General features: G+C 37.0%; 1 protein-coding gene and 1 long non-coding RNA gene across 2 annotated transcripts in view; one reads left to right on the top strand and one right to left on the bottom strand.

Moving 5' to 3' along the window:
- Positions 1-4,974: 4,974 nt before the first annotated feature.
- LOC123652368 lies at positions 4,975-6,458 on the top strand. The gene is made up of 2 exons (XR_006741669.1): positions 4,975-5,077; positions 6,082-6,458. It is a non-coding gene; the product is annotated as an uncharacterized LOC123652368 (long non-coding RNA).
- PPA1 (inorganic pyrophosphatase 1) overlaps positions 6,319-23,919 on the bottom strand; it is a 32,825-nt gene continuing 15,224 nt past the window's right edge. The window contains exons 3-11 of the mRNA XM_036438245.2: positions 21,142-21,195; positions 20,161-20,280; positions 17,606-17,692; positions 16,279-16,405; positions 11,880-12,007; positions 11,528-11,613; positions 8,735-8,804; positions 7,242-7,284; positions 6,319-6,664 (exon numbers count right to left, since the gene is read on the bottom strand). Of these exons, the coding sequence (XP_036294138.1) occupies positions 6,633-6,664; positions 7,242-7,284; positions 8,735-8,804; positions 11,528-11,613; positions 11,880-12,007; positions 16,279-16,405; positions 17,606-17,692; positions 20,161-20,280; positions 21,142-21,195 (747 nt within the window). The 3' untranslated portion in view covers positions 6,319-6,632. The remainder of the gene's footprint in view (positions 6,665-7,241; positions 7,285-8,734; positions 8,805-11,527; positions 11,614-11,879; positions 12,008-16,278; positions 16,406-17,605; positions 17,693-20,160; positions 20,281-21,141; positions 21,196-23,919) is intronic.

Genomic DNA, 23,919 nt, shown 5'->3' with positions numbered 1-23,919 from the left:
GTAAGTCAACTTCCCAATTTTGCTTTAAAAATATACATGAGTACCTATATTCAGCTGATTCTCATTATTCGCAGTAGTTATGTTCTATAAATTCACCCCAAACACAGAATTAGCCTATACTGCACCATTGCTGGTGGGGGAAATACAGAAGCAAGTTCTTGCAATCCTCTGTTCACAATACATAGCCTTATTTTATGTGTGTTTCTGCTTAAAGGCCGCTTATTTAAAATATTTTGTTGACTTATTAACATTGAACTCATGGCCAACAGGAGTTTAATTCCTACCTGAGCAAAGCTTATATAGTACAAGTATTTTCTCCCTAAAACACAGCACAGCCTTTGCTGAGAAACACTAGAGAGCACTGCACCGCACTCAGGGGCTACTTAAACAGCGAAATCACCAAAAAAAGCACACAGAGGGGAAAACCTAGACCCCAGTGGACACTTGTTTACAATATGAGAGCTGGAACAAGAAGGCAGTGTCCCCTTGTTTGACCTCAGCTGGAATGAACACATCAGGTGACAGATTTTTTGCCACTCTGCATGTCTGTAAATGACCATTAAAAAAGCACGGTAAGTATTGATTTTGGGGTTACAGGTAAATTTTAGAGAGAAGGCAAATTCTGGAATCTGCAAACAATGAGAAATAATGAGGACCAGCTATCTATCTATAATCTATCTATTTTATCTATTATATACAGAGTGGCCAGATTATTATGATCTCTGAATGCATAATAATCTGGCCACTCAGTGTATATCCTATATAATAAAAGGCTAATAATACAAATTGCCCCCTTGACCAGGAGTTCGACCAGTAGGCAGGCTGGCCAACTGCCCATGTCCCCTTGCCCTAGCCAGGCTGGCCGAACCCCCACCCATGCACGAATTCATGCACCAGGCCTCTAAAAAAAAAAAAAAAAAATATATATATATATATATATATATATATATATATATATATATGTGTGTGTGTGTGTGTGTGTGTGTGTGTGTGTGTGTGTATATATATATATATATCTATATCTCCCAGGGGAGGCACTCTCCTTCCACACAAGGCCTGAGACGCCCCTTTTCCAAGAGTTATCTAGATGTGGGGCAGTGGAGCTGAGCCTGAGGGAGAAATCCAGTTGTAATGGGTGGACCGATTCAGGAAGCCTCTTTATTCCTTTGACCTAAGACTCTCCTCTCCCATCCAGAGGCACTAGGGCAGATGGGTGGGTTGGGAGGACCAGTTGGGGGACCTCCACACCCCTCCTCCACCAGGAGATACCCACCTACCCTCAGGCAGCACCTGCAGGGATCAACAGAAGTCCCAGCAGCACCGGATAAACCACGTGGGCCAAAATGAACCTGCAAAGCTTCTGAAAATCATACTGCCCTTGAGACCACAAAAGCAGACCAAAACATACCTGTTAACCCAAGAAGGATGATACCTGCAAAAACAGAAGATTTCAATAGGACCTAGAGTCTCCTAACACAGCAGGCGAAATGTCTAGGGCACTGTTACCAACCACCCATCAGATTGAGAACCAGGAAAAGCACAACTTGAATGTGGAAAGACAATCAGTGGATGACAACAGGTGAATATTTGTACAAATTTGTAAGCAGCTGCAATTAGACAGTCATTAGAAATTCCCTTGAAATAAGCTAAAATATTTTTTAAAATCTCTTAGCAAAGAAATAGTAGTTACAAAAAAAAAAAAAAAAAAAAGAACCAATGGAAATAGTAGAACTGAAAAAAAAAAATTAACAGAAAGAAAAGACTTGCTGGGCTGGGGTAAGGTCAACTGGGGGGAAAAAAAGGAAACATGTACTTCTATTTATAATACTTTAAACAATAAAAAAAATTAGAGCGGAGATGACAGGATACTCGGTGAATGAGGACAGAACAAGAGAGCTCACACAGTCTGAAAAAGAAAATAGTCTGGGGGGTGGAGTGAGACAGAACCTACAGACCTGTGGGACAATAACAAAAGACCCAGCATTCATATTATCAGAGTCTCAGAAGAGAGGAGAGTGGGCAGAAAGAGTATTTGAAGAAATATGGCTGAACATTTTCTCAGATTTGGTGAAAGACACAAACTTACAGACACAAGAAGCAGAGCAAACTCCAAACAGGATAAAGTGCTATCTGGCAATAATTATCTTAAATGAAAATGGTCTAAATTAGTGATTTACAACCAGTGTGCCACAAAATATTTTAAAACATGCAATAACTGACTATTTAGTCAGGGACAGTGACCTCTTTTCCCTTAGACTGTCAAATAAAAAAATGGCAACAGCCAACACAACAATAGCCATCCGGTATGAATGAATCAAAATTATACCTATTTTTGATGTGCCACAGAATTTTGGTAATTAATTTATTAAATGTACCATGAGATGAAAAAGGTTGAAAATCACTGGTCTGAACATATCAATTAAAAGAATGGGTAAAAAAAAAATTACAACTCAACTATATGATGCTTATAAGAATTTACTTCAAATTCAACAACATATGTAGGTTGAAAAATAAAATAATAAAAAAGATAGACCTTGCCAACATTAATTTAAAAAGTGTCTATAATATATTAATCTCCGATAAGGTGGACTACAGAAGAAAGAAAATTACTAAAGACAAGGAGGAAATTACATAATGATGTAAAAATAAATCCACCAGGAAGACTTAGAGATCTAAAGTGGGTGCACACCAAACAACAGAGCCTCAAAATACGATACATGAAAGCACACACACGCCCTGAGAGAGCCGGAAAGGGAGACAAAGCTACAGTCATCACTGAGGACTTCAACACCCTCCTTTCAGCAACTGATAAAACTGATGAAAATCAAGGATACAGAACACTTCCACCAATCTACAGGAGTTAGTTAACATAAATGTAATATTCCACCCAACACCATCAAAATACGTTTTTTTCTAAGCACCCGTGGAACATGCCCCAAATCAGACCACATTCTGGGCCATAAAACAACCTTAACAATATAAAAAGTATTGAAATCATACATAGTGTGTTTTCTGATCTTAATGGAATTGAAATCACTAACAAACACAATAGGAAAGTAAGCACATGGCTAAAATTGATCTATCATAATCTCAGCAAGATTTTTTATAAGCCTCAACAACAGACATAGGAAAGTATTATTTTAAAATTTAAATGAGGCCTGGCCAGTGTGGCTCAGCAGTTGAGCTTTGACCTATGAACCAGGAAGTCAGGGTTCAATTCCCAGCCAGGGCACACGACTAGGTTGCAGGCTCAATCCCCAGTAAGGAGAGTGAAGGAGGCAGCTAATGATTCTCTCATTATTGATGTTTCTATCTCTCCCCTCTCTCTCCCTTACTCTCTGAAATATATATATATAATTTTTTAAATTAGCCCTAGCCCAGTGGTTGGCAAACTCATTAGTCAACAGAGCCAAATATCAACAGTACAACAATTGAAATTTCTTTTTGAGAGCCAAATTTTTTAAACTCAAACTTCTTCTAATGCCACTTCAAAATAGACTTGCCCAGGCCGTGGTATTTTGTGAAAGAGCCACACTCAAGGGGCCAGAGCCGCGGTTTGGCTATCACTGCCCTAGCCAGTTTGGCTCAGTGGCTAGAGCGTTGGCCTGTGGACTGAAGAGTCCCTGGTTTGATTCAGGTCAAGGGCACATAACTTGGTTGCAGGCTCCTCCCTGCCTGGACCTGGTCAGGGTGAATGCAGAAGGCAACCAATCGATGTGTTCCTCTCACATCGGTGTTTTCTTTGTCTTTCCCTCTCTCTTCCACACTCTCTAAAAATCAATGGAAAAATATCCTTGAGTGAGGATAATAGAGAAGATAGAAAAAAATTTTAAATGAGAAGGCACATTTAAACAACTAGTAAAATAAATCCTGATAGAGACTGAAGTGGGAGGAAGTCCTCCAAGTGGTAGTAAGGCTTACCATGTTGCTACAGAAGTCTAGAGTGTGGTACTGAGAGGGGGACAAACACATAGGTCAGTGGAACAAGCAGAGGACCCAGAAAGAGACCCAGGCATCTGGTACTTACCAGAAGCACAAAACCAATTTAATGAAGAAAAACCTTGTAACAAATCGAACTGAAGCAACTGAACATCCATAGGAAGGGGGGGGGAAAGAACTTTGACTTAAACCTTAACACCTTATACAACAAACTCAAAATGGACCATAGACTTTTAGAGAAAAACATAGGAAAGAATTAGTATCTTGTAGGATGCAAGAACTTACATAGGTGATTACCTTGTATAATAAGATCGATGGATTGTATAAAGGTCAGTGTCCTGGCTGTGATATACTATAGTTTTACAAAATCTTACCTTTGGGGAAATCTAGAGAGAATCCCTCTATTTCTTACTGCTGCCTGTGACACAATGATCTCATTAAAAATTTCAAAATGTTGGCTTAATATATGTGAATCACATCTCTTCATATATATATATATATATATATATATATATATATATATATATAATTTTGTACAGAGAGGAAGGGAGAGAGATAGAGTTAGAAACATCGATGAGAGAGAGTCATTGATCAGCTGCTTCTTGCACACCCCCCACTGGGGATATGCCCGCAACCAAGGTACATGCCCTTGACCAGAATCGAACCCCGGACCTTTCAGGCCCCACGCCAACGCTCTATCCATTGAGCCAAACCGGTTTCGGCAACTCTTCACTTTAAAAAATATATATATTTGTATAGATTTCAGAGAGGAAGGGAGAGGGAGAGATAGGTAAAAACATCAAAAAGAGAATCACTGATTGGCTGCCTCCTACACGCCCCACACTGGGAATCGAACCGTGAGCTCCTGATTCATAGGTGGATGCTCAACCACTGAGCCACGCCAGCCTGGCTCATCTCTTTTTACAAATGAAGGAACGGAATTGGGTGGGAACTGACCTAAGATTACAGAATTAATAAGTAGATGGGCTAGGATTAAAAACTCAGGTCTGTACAGGTCCACAGCCCACGAACTTAATCACAAAGCTATTCTGGCTGATAACTCAGAGAATAATGAAAATAACTTAAGAGTTCAATTAGTTGCCTAGGGAAGTAAAGAAGGTAACTATCACTTCAAACGGTGAGCAAGGCAAGACACCCATGTAAAACATACATGGTGTCAAAACAAGCCAAAGGAAAATCATTTGGGCAAAAAATGAAAAAGGATCACAAGTCAAATTTATAGAAGATTCCTTTATTAACTTTTGATTGAGAATATACATATTTTCAGAAAACAACTCTGAGACCATGGGGATTCCTGCAACAGAGAGGAATTGACAGGAGTGCTCAAGCCATGAAGACAGAAGAGAAGCAGTCCAGAAATGGAAGACGCTGACGACGCCTTGCCATACTAACAGTCAGCAGCTGTGTGTCACTGCAGGTTGCCCAGGACCAAACCAGAGAGGGTCGGACCTGCATTACCACCATTTGTCCACCATCCAGAAGTGAAATATCATTGCTGATATATACACATAAGGAACTGTTTGACATAGAAATTGGGACTCAAAAGAACCGTTGGCCCAGAAAGAAAACTCACTATTGACTGATTAATTTGCCTCTCGGCAGAACCAATATTGTTTGTCTCATTTTCGGTTCTTATAAATGTATTTCTAGTATCACATGAGCTTACTCATCTAGGGCAGTGTTTCCCAAACTTTTGACATATGTGTACCCCTTCTATAATTTTCGTAACGCTGAGTACCCCTCGCACTCACGAGAACGTAGAATTAGGCGCAGCTAAGCACGGTGCAGTGCGTACCCCCACCAAACTCTTCCCGTACCCCTGGGGGTACGCGTACCACACTTTGGGAAACACTGATCTAGGGGAAATAATGAACAACATAGACTGATGAACAAGAACAGCATCGGTCAGACTGTCAAACCTCAGAGGGAAGGAAGGGGAAGGTGGAGTAAGGGAGAGAGATCAACCAAAGGACTTTGTGCTTGCATATGAGCCTAACCAGTGGTCACGAACAACAGGGGCGAGGGGGCATACATGGGGAGAGGTTTGGGAAGGGAATGGGTGGGTGGGGGGATGAAGACAAATATGTGATACCTTACTCAAAAAAGTAATTTTAAAAAAAGGTGAGCAAGGTTGTGTTTTCTGCTAATATGATATAAATTTAAAAGCTTTTGCTTTACAGTGGGATGGTAGGAATTAGGCAAGACCACAGTAGCAAGACTACTGTAAAAATAAGGAATTTCATTCTCAGATTCCTAAAAGTAAAATCAGTTTTAGTCTAAAAATTATTGAACAACAAATAGCACCCATGCCTGCTTGGTAATGTCTGGCTTCAGATTAAAATGAAAATATAAGACAAATTTCAGCAAAATAATTTTATTTCCTAACACATAGTAAACATATACATCCAATATCTCGCACATTTATTCACAAATGACTTCCAAATTCCAATAACTGCTTTGATATTTAAGCATGTGCTCATAGTTATCTTAGCTGAGATGAAAAATGCTTACATATGGATAACATACTAAATATATTGGATTGGTCACAGCAGAATTTTCTTTGTTAGATTAGTTCTATAAATTTAAAGCTTAGAAAAGCCACTACTTTTGCATCTAATACTTCCAGATGAATATGATGCAGTAATATCAGCTTGTATTCCGGAGAAATTTCCTTAGTTTTTCTGGTGATGGAACCATTTATCCACTATATTTAGAGAAAAGAAAAACAAATTAGAACCCTCATTAAGAATCAAAATATACCCAACATGTAACAAAGAAGAATATATTTGCTTTAATGTGTCCTATTATTGATTATCTTAAAACAAACTTTCATACTTACAAGTTTCACTATTGCAAACATAGGTAATTTACCAGTGCTTTCATTTAGGCTTCCTTACTCTTGATACTAATCATATAAACTTGTGCTTCTCATGAGAGGAACCTGATAGCGAATTCTCAATCTAGAGGGGGAGAGAACTCGTTCTGGGTGAAGCAGCCTGGGGCCAGATGGGGACCCAGAGCCCAGCCTGCTCCAGTGCCCATGAAGCATGTACCCAGACGCCAGAGTGGGCCATGGTGCGGAAACGGCTGTGATCAGGGCTGACACCAGAGGTGGTGCGTACAACCATCTTCCTTTCTACAGACATTATGAAACTCGACAAATGTTTCCTCTCCCCTTTTCTTTCTTTGTATGGATGCGGTATGTAAGATTTATCTATAGATATAATTTTCCCACACATTCACATAAGGTTTAATGTAATTTATTAGGATATTGTTCTTACCATCTGCAGGTATTGTGCAGGCAGATTCACATGGTGGTGGTAACTAAAACAAAATATTAAAATATATTAGTCTAATCCTTAAAAAAAAAAAAAAAAAACTAAAAAAGTATACTGACAAAAATGAAAATGAATCTGAACAGAAGACTATTCTAATTTTTAGGTTCAAAAAATAATATAGGAATAAGGCAATGTTTGCTCTACTGCTAAAAAAGTTAACAAATCCAAGCCCCTTTTAATGACACACATGAGAATAATAAAAATAAACGTATTTTGAAATAAAGAATAAAAACTTATTTACACACATAGTGATTTTTTTTAAAAAAAATATTTTATTGATTTTGTACAGAGAGGAAGGGAGAGAGACAGAGAGTTAGAAACATCGATGAGAGAGAGTCATAGATCAGCTGCCTCTTGCACTCCCCCCCCCCCACACACTGGGGATATGCCCGCAACCAAGGTACATGCCCTTGACCAGAATCCAACCTGGGGCCCTTCAGTCCCCAAGCCGACACTCTATCCATTGAGCCAAACCGGTCCCGGCATGATTTACACACATGGTGATTTAATATATATTATAAATATATAATGTAGGCAGAGTGTTCTCATTGAGACATTATGATTGCCAACCAATACCTTTTCCTATCCAAATTTTCTTATTCGTTTCAACTTTGTCAGGATTCATACATAAAAATAAATATCCATTATTGGCTTTATAACTAAATTATTTTTCCTTTTACTCAATTAAAAAGCAGTACAAAATCAGATCTAATTTTGTTTTCCTTATTTAATATTGTAAATGAGAATAAATTAAGATGATCTAGTTAAATATATTGGTTAATCTGAATCAGATAAAAAAATAGTACAGAAACAAAATTACAATATTTCTTTGATGAAAAGTTTACTGCCTTAGCCTGGCCAGCGTGGCTCAGTGGTCGAGCATCAACCTATTAGCCAGGAGGTCACAGTTTGATTCCAGGTCAGGGCCCATGCCTGTGTTGCGGGCTCGATCCATAGTGGGGGGCATGCAGAAGGCAGCCGATCTATGATTCTCTCTCATCACTGATGTGTCTACCTCTCTCTCCCTTCCTCTCTGAAATAGATAATTTAAAAATTTAACTGCCTTACATGAAAATCTTTTCTAGGATTATGAACCACCCCTGCAACAATACCTAAAATGTGATAACTTTAACTGACCTTGACAAGTAAGTTCCTGTTGATTCTTTTGTGAAAAATGGCCTGTAATAGGTACATAGGCACTTGGGTTAGTAGTACAAATTGTACTACTTTGCTATCTGCCCCATTGAGGGTGGACTAGGACACTATTCAGCTTTTACATGCAGTCAAATGTTTGCTTACGTGTGTTCATGTTTTGTAAGTTCAAGACCTCACACAGTAATATGCATACAGGAGGTACTCTAGCAGTTGGTGAAAGCAGTGCTTTCCCTCCCCATTTAGCACCATATTTGTCCTTTTTCAAGGAAGCATTTACGTACAGCATCCACAATGGCTTTGGCAGCGTCTGGATCACACTTGTAGGGGCTCCCAGACACTGTGGTGTTCATGCTGTTAAATAAAACAAAGGCAGTCATGAGTTGCAGTAACAAAAACTTCTCTCAAGAGTCAAAAAACATGTTGAAAGATGGTAGGCCACAGGAGATTCAAGTTCAATTTACTTGAACATCAGGTTTACTCAAGTTGTAGGATATAAAATCAGTATACATGAACGGCTGCACTTCTGTACATTACTAAAAGCTATCACAGAGAGAAATTAAGAAAATAATCTCATTGCTCCAGCCAGGTGGCTCAGTTGGTTGGAGCGTTGTCCCACATACCAAAAAGCTACATGAAAAGATGTTCAACATCAATAATCATCAGGGAAATGCAAATCAAAACCACAATGAGAAAATCTCACATCTGTTAAAATGACTGTCATCAAAAAGACAAGCAACAAGTGTCAGCAATGATGTTGAAAAAAGGGAATTCTTGTGCACTGTTAATGGAAAATGTACACAGCCACTATGGAAAACAGCATAGGGAGGGATTCCTCAAAAAATTGAAACTACAACTAACATATGATCTAGAATTCTACTTCTGGGTATTTACCTGATGAAAATGAAAATATTAATTCAAAAACACATATGCACTGTCATGTTCATTGAAGCATCTGTATATTATAAAACCCTAAAATGCAAATAGACTGAATGGCGTTACATCCGAACAATTGGTCGCTATGATGTGTGCTGACACTAGGGGGTGCACACAGAACATGGTGGGCGTTGGCCGCAGCAGGATGGTGGAGCAGGTGAGCAGGGGCACCAGAACAAGGCGGGGCACCAGTTGCTGTCATCGGGGCGAGCTTCTGTGGTTACTGAAAATTCTTTGCTATCATGCATGCCATGGTCCCACCCAGCACTCGCACCCACTGCTGGCTCTGATCACTTAGCACTGTCAGATGGTGTGAGTGGCGGTGATCACCCTGAGGGCTTCTCTACCTCCCCCTGCTCCTGAGGGGCGATCGTGGCAGCAGCCGCTGCTCATGATTGCGGACAATGCTGGCCCCAATTGCTGCTCGGCGCCATTAGCGGGTGCAAGTGGGGCCGGCGCCATCAGCACATGGGAACAGCAGTGATGGGGGGCCATGGCAGGAGGGGCTGGGTGAGGGGGCCGGAGGATGGGATGAGACCTGCCCCTGTGCCCACTGCGGCCTCATGGCCCCACTGTTACTTTCAAGGAGCACGAATTTGTGCAATGGGCCCCTAGTTATTTATAATAGCCAAGACATGGAATAACCTAAATGTTCATTGATGAATGAATGGGTAAAGAAAACATCATATTGTTCAGCTATAAAAATGGAATATTATTCAGCTACTAAAAAAAGAATGAAATCTTGCTATTTACAACAACATGGATAGACCTTGAAGACATTAAGTTAAATAAGTCAGACAGAAAAAGATAAATACCATATGATCTCATTTTTACAGTTGAACCTGGAACAACATGAGGCTTAAGGGCACCAACCCCACCCCCATAAAGTAAAAAAATTCACATATAACTTTTGCTGTTGTTAATCCTCACACAAGGATATTTTTCCATTGATTTTTAGGGAGAGTGGAAGAAAGAGGGAAAGACAGAGAGAAACATCGATGTGAGAGAAACACACTGACTGGTTGCCTCCTGCACAAGCTCGGACCAGGGCTGCGGCCAGGGAGGAGCCTGGGTGCAGGATGGCGTTCTATCCACTGAGCCACACTGGCTAGGGCCACATGTAACTTCTGACTCTGCCAAAACTTAACTAATGACCGGAAGCTTTACTGATAACAAAGTTTATTAACACATACTTTGTATGTTATATGTATTCTTACAATAAAGTAAGCTTAGAGAAAAGAAAATGTTATTAAGAAAATCATAAGGAAGAGAAAATAACATTTACAGTGCTGTATGAATTTTTTGAAAAAAATCCACATGTAAGTGGACCCAAGCAATTCAAACTCAGATTGTTCAAGGGTCAACTGTACATACATACTCATTCTGTAATTACTGACTTCTTTATTTTTTCTAGTGTTTTCTGGGCACCAATCATATCATCTACCACAATATGCTTCCCCCTTTTCAATGTTCCTACATCAAAACACATGGTTTCTTCATTAACTATTATTTCCAAGACATTAGTTAAGAGATGATAATGGACATTCTCTTACAAATCTTCAAAGGCTCAGAGGAAGTATATTGGCCTGAATATCGAGTGCCAGATAGACTTGAGTACGAGTCCTAACTCTGAAAACACTTTGGTTAAGTTCAATCTGCTTATTCTCTGTTACATGCTTTGCAAACATGTAAATATTACCTACTGTTAGTGGCAGTAAAGGTTGTGTGCATGGTAGATACTGGTTATTTGTGATGCACCTTACACATTTACATCAGAGAATACTTACCCTAGCCCTCAGCCTTATTTCACCCATTCCATTCTGACTCCTTAATGCCTTTCCTAATTACTTACTCTCAGAATGTTCTGATCTCACTGTCCCCTCACAGTTTTAGTTTGTCCTTTTTCAGGTATCTTATGGGCACTTTTCAGGCGTTTATTTACCTTCCCACTCACTTGAGCACTGAATACAAAGACACAAATGCTAAAAATATCAACTAGGAAAAATATTTTTGGAAGGAGGAATACATTCAACAACAGAAGCTCTTTTATAAGTAGAAGTGATGATAATGTGTGGCTGTTAAAACCTTTGGAGCAAGCTGGTCTACTTTGTGTGATAAACATGAAAAGAGTGAGTGCTTACCAACTGATTCCTTTTCCATCGGTTTTCTTCGTCACTAATGCTCTCCAATAGTCATGAGTGCTTTTAATAACGTCAGTTGCAAAATCCTATAATTTGAAGAGATATGCATTACATTGTTAGAAAAGTATTCTTTTCTTAGTATCATCATTTTCCCAAAGCCCGATAACTTTGTCTCTTTTGAATCATTCCTTGGGTCAAAAATGGAAGAAAACATTCAAATGAATAAATCAACATTAAGTTATGTCTTTAGACATTTTTTAAATGATCATGTAGTCTTTAAATGGTAACAGCAGTTAAATTATAAGCCTCGATACAAACAGACTTGAAGCCACAGTTCTGAATGACACATTACCTTATCTTTAAATTCCGCATTGAAAGAAAACTGGTTCTCTGGTTTTCCATCAGGAACCTTGTACCTTCTAAACCAATCCACAGTAGCTTCCAGGTAGCCAGGTTTCAGCCGCTTGACATCATTAATACCTTAGAAGAGAATAAGCAGATTGCAAGGTGCATACATAATTACTTATGTGATAAAATATCAAGTACATCTTTACTTTGAAAGAACTATGGGATGGTTATGAAAAAAGTTCAAGATCATATTAGAGCTAACTATTTTGTTGAGAAGGGAATGCATATACACATTCAAAAGAAATAAACTAGTATCTTAGAATATCTCTGACACTAAGTGGTAAGAGAACAACCAGTACAATGGTAACTTCTATTAGTTGAGAAAAAGGAGAAATGATTGGAGCTAAATAATGAAAGAACAGTTTGGCAAATGTTTGGGTATCTTCTATGAGATGGACAGATGATACTAAGAAAGACAGGTTGAGGCTCTATGAATAGAGCCTCAATTCACCACAATTACATACTAAAGACAAGAAAAATGGATGACATGGATAACCACTGATGAATTATATATTAAATGTGACTAGACTATTCTAACTATAGTGAAGTGTTGGCATTCTAAATCATAATGCTCTTGTTCTGGCCAACAGCAAAGTGTTTAAAAAAACTTTTAAAAAGTTTCTGTACATCCATCAACTTTAATTGATCAAACTGCCCCTCAATGAAAGCAAACAGAAAATGCAAGTGCTAAAAATATCAATTAGAAAAAGTGTTTTTGGAAGGAGGAATACATTTAACAACAAAAGCTTATTGGTATTTGTATAAAATAACTTTAAGTCCAATTTATATCACACACAGTTAAACAAATATCACACATTTTGTTTATAGTACCACTAAAAGTATGGAAAGTTCACAAAGTGAACTGGGAACTATTTAAAACACTGATCAATTACAAGGAACTTATAATTCACTTAAAATGTATCACCTAATACAGAATTAATCTGAAAATCCAAAAATCCCAAGTATGGGGTATTTCCCAAAAAATTTCTCACCAATTCTCCTATTCTTCAGGCACTAGTGAGTGTCCAACAATTAAATTTAATAATGACACTAGTGGAATTAGCGTCTGATCCCACAAATTAAAGGGCTCAGTCCCATTGTACATACATCTTTGCATATATTTATGAGGAATTCCATGGAACAGACACTTAAAAGCGGGTCAAAGTGATACTGGTTATAATGCCAATTTTCTATAAATGCTCTAAAAAGCAATTTAATTTGGGATATTTAAAAAATATTTCTTGTGTAGAAGGTGAAAGTAAAAGTTTATCCTCCTTTCAGATGGTGCTTTTTAATTCACAAACCCTATTCACCTATGGTCTCTCATTTGATTTCTCCACAAAATGGTATTTACAGATAATTATGAATGTTACCAAGTTAATATATGGCTAATAAGTCAAGAATCTACATCTCGGCACCTGGTCCAATGCTCTTTGCAACAAGAGAAATCTTTCTTATTAATCTTAGCAAGACAAATCTTAACAAGATTAAAAAAACAAAAACAAAAACAAACAAAAAAAAAAAAAAAAAAAAAAAACCTTTCTTGGAACTACCTGATAATGACAGAATAATAGTGCTATGAGATCTCTTAGCTTACACAATTGTGATTGAAAAATGCCAGATATCCACAACAGGAAATTTATAGAGATAAAAAGCATATTAGTGGTTGTCATGGCCTGGGAGAAGGAAAAAATAGGAAGTGATTGCATAAAGGTACAAAGTTTCCTTCTGGAGTGATGAAAATGTTTTGGAACTAGATAATGGTTATGGTTGCATAACAATGTGACTGTACTAAATGCCACCTAATTGTATACTTCAAAATAGTTAAAGTAAGTTTTGTGTAAAGTTAGTAATACTGCCAAAAAAGGGGAATGAAGTACTGAACATTTTACAATATAGATGAACCCTGAAAACATTATGCTAAGTGAAAGAAGCCAGACATATCATCATATGAGATTTATGTGAAATGTTCAGAATAGGAAAATCCATAGAGATAAGACAATAGGTAAGTGCCTGCCAGGGACTGAGGGAAGTGGGAATAGGGTGTGACTGCTAATAGATATGGGTTTCCTGCTGGAGTGGAGAAATGTCCTGGAATTAATAGTGTTGAAGGAAAAGAGAGAGCCAGGGATTGAGGACCTATTTGAAGAAATAATGACTGAAAACTTCCCTAACCTGGTGAAGGAAAAAGACATACAAGTCCAGGAAGCAAAAAAGTCCCAAATAGGATGAACCCAATACACATCACAAATAAAATGCCAAAAGTTAAAAACAAAGAGAAAAGCAGTTAGTTACCTACAAGAGAGCTTCCATAAGACTGTCAGCTTATTACTCAACAGAAACTTTTCAGGCCAGATGAACTGGCATGAAATATTCAAAGGGATGAAAGCAAGAACCCATAATCAAAATTACTCTACTCAACAAAAGCTATTATTTGGAATTGAAGGACAGATAAAGAGCTTCTCAGACAAGAAAAAGCTAAAGGACTTCATCACCTCTGAACCAGTATTACAAGAAATATTAAAGGACTAATAAAGAAGGAGAAAGGAGAAGGAAGAGGGGAAAAAGGAGGAAAAGGAAGAAAGAAGAAAAATATGAATAAAATGGCAATAACTATATATCTATAAACAATTACTTTTATTTCATTTTTAAAAATATATATTTTATTGATTTTTTTACAGAGAGGAAGGGAGAGGGACAGAAAGTCACAAACATCGATGAGAGAGAACCATCGACCAGCTGCCTCCTGTTCATCCCCCACTAGGGATGTGCCTGCAACCAAGGTACATGCCCTTGACCGGAATCGAACCTGGGACCTTTCAGTCCGCAGGCTCTATCCACTGAGCCAAACCGGTTCTGGCTCAACAATTACTTTAAATGCAAATGGATCAAATACTCTAATCAAATACACATGGTAGCTGAATGGCTAGCAAAACAAGACCCTTACATATACTGTCTACAAGAGACTCATTTCAGATAGAAAGACAGACGGAAAGAGATGGAAAAACATATTTTGAAAACAAACAAAAGCTGGGGTAGCAATACTTATACCAGACAAAATTGACTTTAAAAGAAAGGCTATATAAGAGACAAAGAAGGAACCAGTAATTCCACTTCTGGATATGTATCCAAAGAAATACAAAACACTAATTCATAAAGACATATGCACTCATATATTTATTGCAGCAATAAATGAATGGATAAAGTAGTGTAGATATACAATGGACTATGACTCAGCCTTAAAAAAGAATGAATTCTTGCCATCGGCAATATGAATGGACCTAGAGAGCATTGTGCTAAGGGAAGTAAATCAGAGAAAGACAAATGCCATATGATTTCACATATATGTAGAATCTAAAAAACAAAATAAACAAACAAGCAAAATAGAAACTCATAAATACAGAAAACATTTTGATGGTTGCAAGGTGGGAAGGGGTCAAGTGAATGGATGAAAAAGGTACAGGGATTAAGAAGTACAAATTGGTAGTTACAAACAGTAATGGGGATGTAAGAAGTACAGTACAGCCCTAGACACTATTGCTCAGTGGATAGAGTGTCAGCCTGCAGACTGAGGGCCCTGGGTTCAATTCTGGTCAAGGGCACATACCCAGGTTGTGGGCTCAATCCCCAGTAGGGGGTGTGCTGGAGGCAGTTGATCAATGATTCTTTCTTATCATTGATGTTTCTTTCCTTCTCCCTTCCTCTCTTAAATCAATAAAAATATATTTTAAAAAAATACAGTACAGTCAGTAATATTTTAATAATTATGTATGGTGTCAGATGGATATTAGTTTTACTGGGGTGATCACTCTGTAAATTATATAAATATCTAATCCCTGGGCTGTATACCTGAAACTATAATATTGTATGTCAACTGTAATAGAAATACAAAAAAATTTCTTTAAAAAAGAAATCCTTAAGGACTCTTTCATGCTGTTCATAAACCTTTCTGTGATGATATAAACATTTAAAAATGATGACTTCTAATGACATATGAATTACATTTCAATGGAAACAAAATTTTAAAATAACTAAATAGACCTACTGAGGGCAAGTATATGAGAAGGAAAGGAAAAAATAGTAAACACAAACTATCAGATTTTTGTCTTTCCTAGAATGAAGGAGAAAAATAGTAAACACAAACTATCAGATTTTTGTCTTTCCTAGAATGAAGGAGAAAGTTTACTCAGTGAATTACTAAGTTCCCCATTAGAAATAACAATGTTTTGCTTCTCCTCCATTCTTTAAGAATTTGAAGGCCAGAGCTTACAACTCTGTCGTTAGAGGTTAAATGGTGCATCAGATGTAAGCACAAATACTTCAGACTCCTTAAACTTTCTTACCATTATAATTGGCTGCATCAGGATCATCCACATTGATGGCAATCACTTTCCAGTCAGTCTCCCCTTCGTCAATCATAGCCAATATGCCCAGAACTTTCACCCTGATTATTTCACCTCTTGCACAGACCTGAGAGTCAATAACCACAGTCAGGACAATACCACAGAATGAAACTTTGGAAGAAAAACTTTACTCGGTGAAATAAGGAAGACACCAAGTTTCTGCAAACTTCCCTTAAGATTGATCCTTTAAGCAGTTTTTTAAAAGCTAAACAAGTAAATGCCCATCAGTCTTATGGAAGTAGAAAACGCACCCTCACTACTTATGGGTCCTAGGAAAACCAGTAACATGGTCCAGGGTAATTAATCTTCCTTTCAACTGTCACTGATTATAAACCCCCCCATAATTTTGTTTCAAATAAATATTTTAATCTGCTTTCTCTACCTTTTATTTTATAGAAGCCACTAAGTTAGACATCATACAATATGACTGAACTTGATGACTTAAGAAACTCAATGACAACTTTCTTTTCAGTTGCTTACTATTTTCCCAAGCCTGAGAAAGTTCATAAAGACATATAACTACAGTTAGAATCTTAAAGCACCCCTTCTTGATAGAGGAGTCCCTACCATAAATCTACTGGGCTTAGGTCAACTGCAAGGTTTGTCTTGTGTTGAGATGACAATTGCTTCTCAGTACCCTTCATCTATGGACCAGTCATCTGCCTTCGAAAGCAGAACATGTCTACTTCTTCCACATATATAGGGTGTCCCCCAAAATGTATTCACACTTTTGCCCTAGACGATTTGGCTCAGTGGATAGAGAGTTGGCCTGCAGACTGAAGGGTCCTGGTTTCGATTCTGGTCAAGGGCATATGCCCGGGTTGCAGGCTCAATCCCCAGAAGGGGGTGTGCAGGAGGTAGTCGATCAATGATTCCTTCTCATCATTGATGTTTCTATCTCTCTCTCCTCCCTTCTTCTCTGAAATCAATAAAAAAAAAATGTATTAAAAAAAGTATACACACTTTAGCAGCTGATAACTCACTTAATTTTCACTCATTTTAGTAATAATAAACACTGACTTTATAATCATTCAAAGTATATATAATTTTGGGGGATACCCTGTATATATAGCCATACATTTTTTTCTAGGCTAGGTTTAAGTACACAAATTATAATTATACAAATTATACAAATGCTTTAAATGAAATGGAAGCTTCTAATCATCTCAAGTGACATCATTATTCATAATATTTTTTAAAGCACGAACTTTATATATTACATTAATATCATCTTAGCACTAAAGAAAAACATTTCAGATTACATTACCTTGCTTCCAATTTCACAGACATCAATCGGGTCATTGTCGCCACAACAACCAGTGTGCTCATCATTGTGTCCAGGGTCTTCCCAAGTCTAGGGGGGAAAAATGCTTAGAGCATATCGTTCCTATACATGCTACTGACAGAATGGATCATGTTGACATTAAAATATCATATGAGTCTTTCTGAAAAAATGTTAATCTTCAGCTATTTTTTCTCATTTAGAAAAACTTTTATTCACATTTAAGAATCTTACCTACACATCATAATTTTAATTAAATGCCAGGGTTCCTACTATGCATAGAAATGCTAAACCTCATTTAAGCTTTAAAATAGACAATGATCACCCAGCCAGTGTGGCTCAGTGACTGAGTGTCAACCCAGGAACCAAGAGGTCACCAGTCAATTTCGATTAGGGTACACACCCAGGTTATGGGCTCGATCCCCAGTCGGGGACATGCAAGAAGCAGTCAATTGATATTAACGTTTCTCTCTCATCGATATTTCTATCTTTCTATCTCTTTCCCTTCCTCTCTCAATAAAAATCAATTAAAAATATAAAAAAATAAATAAAACAGGCAGTAATCCTATTTAAAACAAATGAAAATCAACTATGCCCTGGTTGGGTGACTCAGTCAGAGCATTGTCCTGCACGCCAAAAGGTTACGGGTTCAATTCCCGGACAGGGTCAGGGCACATATCTAGGTTGCAGATTCAATCTCCAGTCAGGGCATGAACAGGAGGCAATCAACCAATGTTTCTCTGTCTCTCTCTTTCCCTTCCTCTCTCTAAAATAATCAATTAAAAACAAACAAACATATCCTCAGGTGAAGGTTAAAGAGAAAAAACACACACCTAATAATTGAGACAAATACAAACACATATACAGGCCCAAATATTTACTTTAAAAATATCTGAAAAGAAAACTGCTTTGAGGAACTCTTGGTACTTAGTAACTAGATTTTCTTTAAAATAAATTTCCAAAGCAGAAGTAGGTAGGCAGTAATACTAAAACAGAAACTGTGTTCTGATGGTAAAAGTACCATCACTGACAGGAGCTAAGATTAAAAAGTTTGATCAGGCCGAAACCAGTTTGGCTCAGTGTATAGAGCGTTGGCCTGCAGACTGAAAGGTCCCAGGTTTGATTCTGGTCAAGGGCATGTATTATACCTTGGTTGCAGGTTGCAGGCACATCCGCAGTAGGGGTGTGCAGGAGGCAGCTGATCAATGTTTCTCTCTCATCGATGTTTCTAACTCTTTATCCCTCTCTCTTCCTCTCTGTAAAAAAATCAATAAAATATATATATATTTTTAAAGTTTGATCAGAATTTTCTGAAGCTTTAAATTACTGGCTTTCTTTCCTGCTAAATTGAAAGAGAATCCCATAAAAAGAACAGATGACCTATGTTTACCAAAAAATCAAGTTTAAAATGTAGCTGCTGTTTTGGTTTTCTCTCCTGATCCAGAACACTTTCTTGGATTTGTTTGTCTCTCAGCTGGAGTAAAGCCAGAAAGGTAAAAATGAAGGGTGATAGAGAACACCGGATCCAGCCAAGCCCACAGAAGAATAAGAATTTCAGCAATGTTTTCCCAGAGGGAAGGTATTTCAAGGCTAAATGTTAAATAAGTTGAAGTACAAAACAAAATCATATAATTAAGTCAAGCTAGATGTGTTTGGCCTATGTTTGGTTAAAGTTATAGATTGTTTCACAATAGGTTCCACTTAATAGACTTAATGGTTAATAAAAACAAACTACTTATCATAAGGGAAAAAATAAGTTGAATATTCTATGTAAAAATCCTAAGTGCCACAGCATTAGCCTAACCAAACTGGAATTTAATCTGTTGATTACTCATAATAGACATGATTTTAGTGTTTCCTCACTCAAATGTTACATAAGGACCTACTACATAACACTGACATTGCGCTGGGGATAAATTTGTAAACAATACAGATATCTCCCGTCTTCAAAGGGTTGACTGTTCAGGAAAATACTATTTTTGCTTTACCACAGAGAGCTTGGCTTAAAGAGGGAATCAGGTCAGCAGCTATGTGAACTAAGTGCTTTATTCCTCACAATAGCCATATGAGCTAAGTACTATTAATATCTCAGGGGGAGATATTCATGTCTCAGGGAGGAAGAAACAGAGACAAAATAGGTAACTTAGGGAGTGGCAACCTTGGAATTTGAATCTAGCCTTATTGGTGCCAAAAATCAGTGCTTTTATCACCATTAGCCTACACAGTCTCTCTTAATATAGACTCGCCACTCATTCTGTAAAGAAAGAATTTATATAATTTATTGCTAGTCCATATAGAAAGATAAATATTTCAAAAAAGAACAAACTTTCAAATATGAAATTAAACATTGTAAATATTTACCTTTTAGTTTATCTTGAAAAGATATTCAAGGAAGTATTAAAATTAATTACCTTATGTTTTTAAAATCTATTATAGCAAAAACTTTCTGAAGATATTTAAATATTTTTTTTACTAACACCAGTAAGTTAATATTTTTGTAAGCTACAAAGTACATTTCTAACAATTGCACAGAGACATACCTGAGGGATGGCACCATAGTTCCAGATATATCCTTTATAAGGGAACACATTTGCAACATAGCGGAGTTTCCCTTTCTTCACATCTTGTTTAATTGGGTTCAGAGGGTCCTTTGTAGCAATCTGAAATAAAAATTTTCTAATCATTGCATATTTGGATGTGAAATACTATTCAAATAAGGATTTGAGGAAATTATGGAATGCACACCCACTAGCTCCACTGTAATGACATATTTTATCTGTAACATTTTTATAATTTGAAATAAAAGTCCCTCCATAGCCAGCCTTTAAGTGGAAAACATTTGAGGTATATAGGAACTATCAAGAAGGGGACAAGAACATTTAGTAATTCCAGGGGGAAAAAATTAAACTTACCTAGAATAAATCCTAACATTTAAGAAATAAAAGATTTTTAATAAAAGGGCAAAATAAATATTACCAAATTCAGCTTTCCTTCAGAGCATTTAAAATTATTGAAGCATTTGAATATCTATTACATGCTAAGTGTGATTACGTTTAAAAAGCTCAATTGACATAAAACACATAATAAATATCCTTAACAGAAAAACAAATATCTTATGTGTCATCAGAAGGAAATTAACAATTAACATCAGAAGGAAATGCAACAGAAATTCCAATAAGATCATTTGTGGCTGGGGGGACCAAGGAAAGCCTGTTGACTCTGAGAAGTCAATAATGAACTTAAAAAGAACAGGACAGAGGAGAAAAAGATAATTCCAGGCTTTGGGAACTCCAGAGCGAAGATGTAAAAGAAGAAAAGTCTGTAGCATATTTGTAAACTGTAAACAGATGAGTTTAGTTGGAACACAGAGGAATAATTGGCAGGCAATGGGAGATACAACTGGAAAACAGATTGGGACTAGAAAGAGGTAACCTTGGACTTTAGCTGTTTAACCCTTGAGCAAATCAGTAGGGTTAGATCAAAACTAATATCCTACACCTGACTATCAAAGGCACACATACCTCCATTTTTGCATTAGACCAGCGTGGTACTTCAACCACCATGTTGAACACATCCTGAAAAACAGAAGGTCAGATGGTCACAAGAGCTAATTCATTCTCTTCAATAAGCAGGCCCTGGTTCCTCCAAAGGGAAACTGTTCATTGTATCTGATCTTTGAAATCAATGGACTATCAATAAAATGCATCAAAAAATAAGACAGACTAGTGAAGAGACAAAACAAAATATTATTTTTGCAAGGTATTATTCTTGCAAAATACTGTTCTGCTAAACTATTACAAAATCAAGGTGGTGGGTGTACGTTTATCCACAGTATAATTTTCCAAATTTTATTGGATGTTGTATATTTTTCATAATAAAATAGTAGGGGTGTGTGTGGAAAGAATGTTTCTATAAAGAAGGGAAGTAGTTTTTAAACATAACAGAACTTGTATCACTGAGTAAGTACATCTTCAAAACAACCATCTCCAATGCCTACTCATTTCCATTGTGACTCTGAAATTACTCAAAATGTTTTTGGATCACCTATTCCAGAAGGTGGTTTGAAAAACAAATCCCAGATCAGTTTAATTACTTTGTCATCATTTAGTTTTATCCTCAAACAAAATTAATCAGCTCAATTACCCACATTATTCTCCCAACTTGGCTGTTTTTAACAGCCGAATCAACTTGGCTGTTTTTAAAAACCAGCACTCCTCAAAAGGACATTGAAATAAAATAATATGTTCCAAAAATATTTTTACCAAAAGCATTTCTAAGTATAATTAGTTTCCAGCCTTAATATTGATTACTTTAGAGAGAGATTAATATTGATTACTTTAAAATGAATGATACATTTAAAAAATTTCCAAGTGCTTATTATTTAGAAAAACAATGAAAGAAAATCAGTCATCTCATTTTGCATACTTCAGTCAAATACCAACTTGACATATGATCTCTAATTAAAACTGAGCTTTGAGGAGTCAGAAAATTAATTTTACCAAGGAACAAAACTTTAAATTCAGTTTTCAGTCGATAGCCTCAATAAAAAGCACACATGAAGAAGCTAAGTAGTCAATTACTGTATTATAAAATGTATTTTTAAAGTTGATTTAAAATAAAAATCATTTAGTCACACAATTTCTTAGAATTACATCTTTGTTACTTTGTATAAAAAAACAAAACAGGGACTTATAGAATTATACACCTGAAGCCCATATAATTTTATAAACCAATGTCACCCCAATAAATTAAATTAAAAACATACAAACAAAAAACAGGGACGGATGAGCTACAAGAGACTAAATCAAAGGTTTCAAGCCAATAATTACCTTGCTGCTACTTTTAACCAAGCAGAAAAGCTACACAGATTTATAATCAAGAGTGTAAACCTTGGTCAACCAGGGGAGATAAAAACACTCCTTGGGTTTTGTTCTAAACATCCTGCTGCCTACTTGCTAACAACATAAAGACCACAGAGAATGGAGACAGGTCGTTTTCAACATCTATCTGGTACCACTACTCTGGCATTTTAAAATGTAGGATCTGTCCGTCTATGATACCAGAACAAAGGGCTTTTAAAGTTTTCGCTGCAATAGCCTAAAGGCTCACAAGATGGAGCTGTTACTCTGAGATGGCAAAACCTAGGAGATGGGTTGTTAATTTTTGTGTTTTTTTTTTAAAGAAAATATACAGAATGAATATATTGCCTCGAGTAAACAAAGTAGCAAATAGAGCTGAAATCACTAATTCAAAGTTTGGAAACTACATCAAACACTTCAATGGAATTAAATGATAAATACATATAGATTTCAAAACCACATTGCCTAATATTACAAATCTGTGTAACTAATAGAAACAAAAACAAACAAAACCACATTAGCTGGGCTAAAAATAGCGGAGTATTCTGCAAGGAGCCACATACCCAATTGATTCACTTTTTAACCACTAGTAAGGGACATTTTCCTAGGCGCTGAAAACTAGGTGGCTATCTATCTATCTATCTATCTATCTATCTAATCTATCATATACACCAGTGTTTTTCAACCTTTTTTGGGCAAAGGCACACTTGTTTCATGAAAAAAATCACGAGGCACACCACCATTAGAAAATGTTAAAAAATTTAACTCTGTGCCTATATTGACTATATATAAAGTAATTCTCTTGAATAGGAATAAAATAAACACAAAGAAAGTATTTTATAATTACTTTATTATGAAATATTAAGTAAACAAAATAGTGAAAAATTATAAAATTCTTGTCTTGTCTGCACCTACGGCACACCAGGCAACATGTGCCGCGGAACAGCGGTTGAAAAACGCTGATATACACTGAGTGGCCAGATTATTATGATCTCTGAATGCTTAATAATCTGGCCATTTAGTGTATATCCTATAATAAAAGGCTAATATGCAAATTGTCCCCTACCAGGAGTTCGATCAGCAGGTAGGCCGTCCAACCACCCATATCCCCTCGCGCTGACCAGGCTGTCTGGACCCCTCCCATGCACGAATTCATGCACCAGGCCTCATATACACACCCACAGAAGGCTATTTCCAAATCTTAGCTACAGTGAATTGAAACACACATTTCTTTCCCAGCACCTAAACTCAGTGCTTCTAAACCAATAAAAGAGAAATATGCAAATTATTCATCACTTCATGATGCCCACAGCCAATCGGGAGAAAGTATGCAAATTAACCCAACAAAGATGGTGGCAGCCCTGCCCCCCTCCAGTTGCTCTGGGCCTCTGGGCAACATGCATGCAGGAGTGGAGCAGCCAGGCAGGGCGGAATGCCTGC

The sequence above is a fragment of the Pipistrellus kuhlii genome, unplaced genomic scaffold (assembly GCF_014108245.1).
Source record: "Pipistrellus kuhlii isolate mPipKuh1 unplaced genomic scaffold, mPipKuh1.p scaffold_m20_p_15, whole genome shotgun sequence".
In the NCBI taxonomy this organism is placed as follows: Eukaryota; Metazoa; Chordata; class Mammalia; order Chiroptera; family Vespertilionidae; genus Pipistrellus; species Pipistrellus kuhlii.
This window is presented reverse-complemented; position numbering and strand designations above follow the sequence as displayed.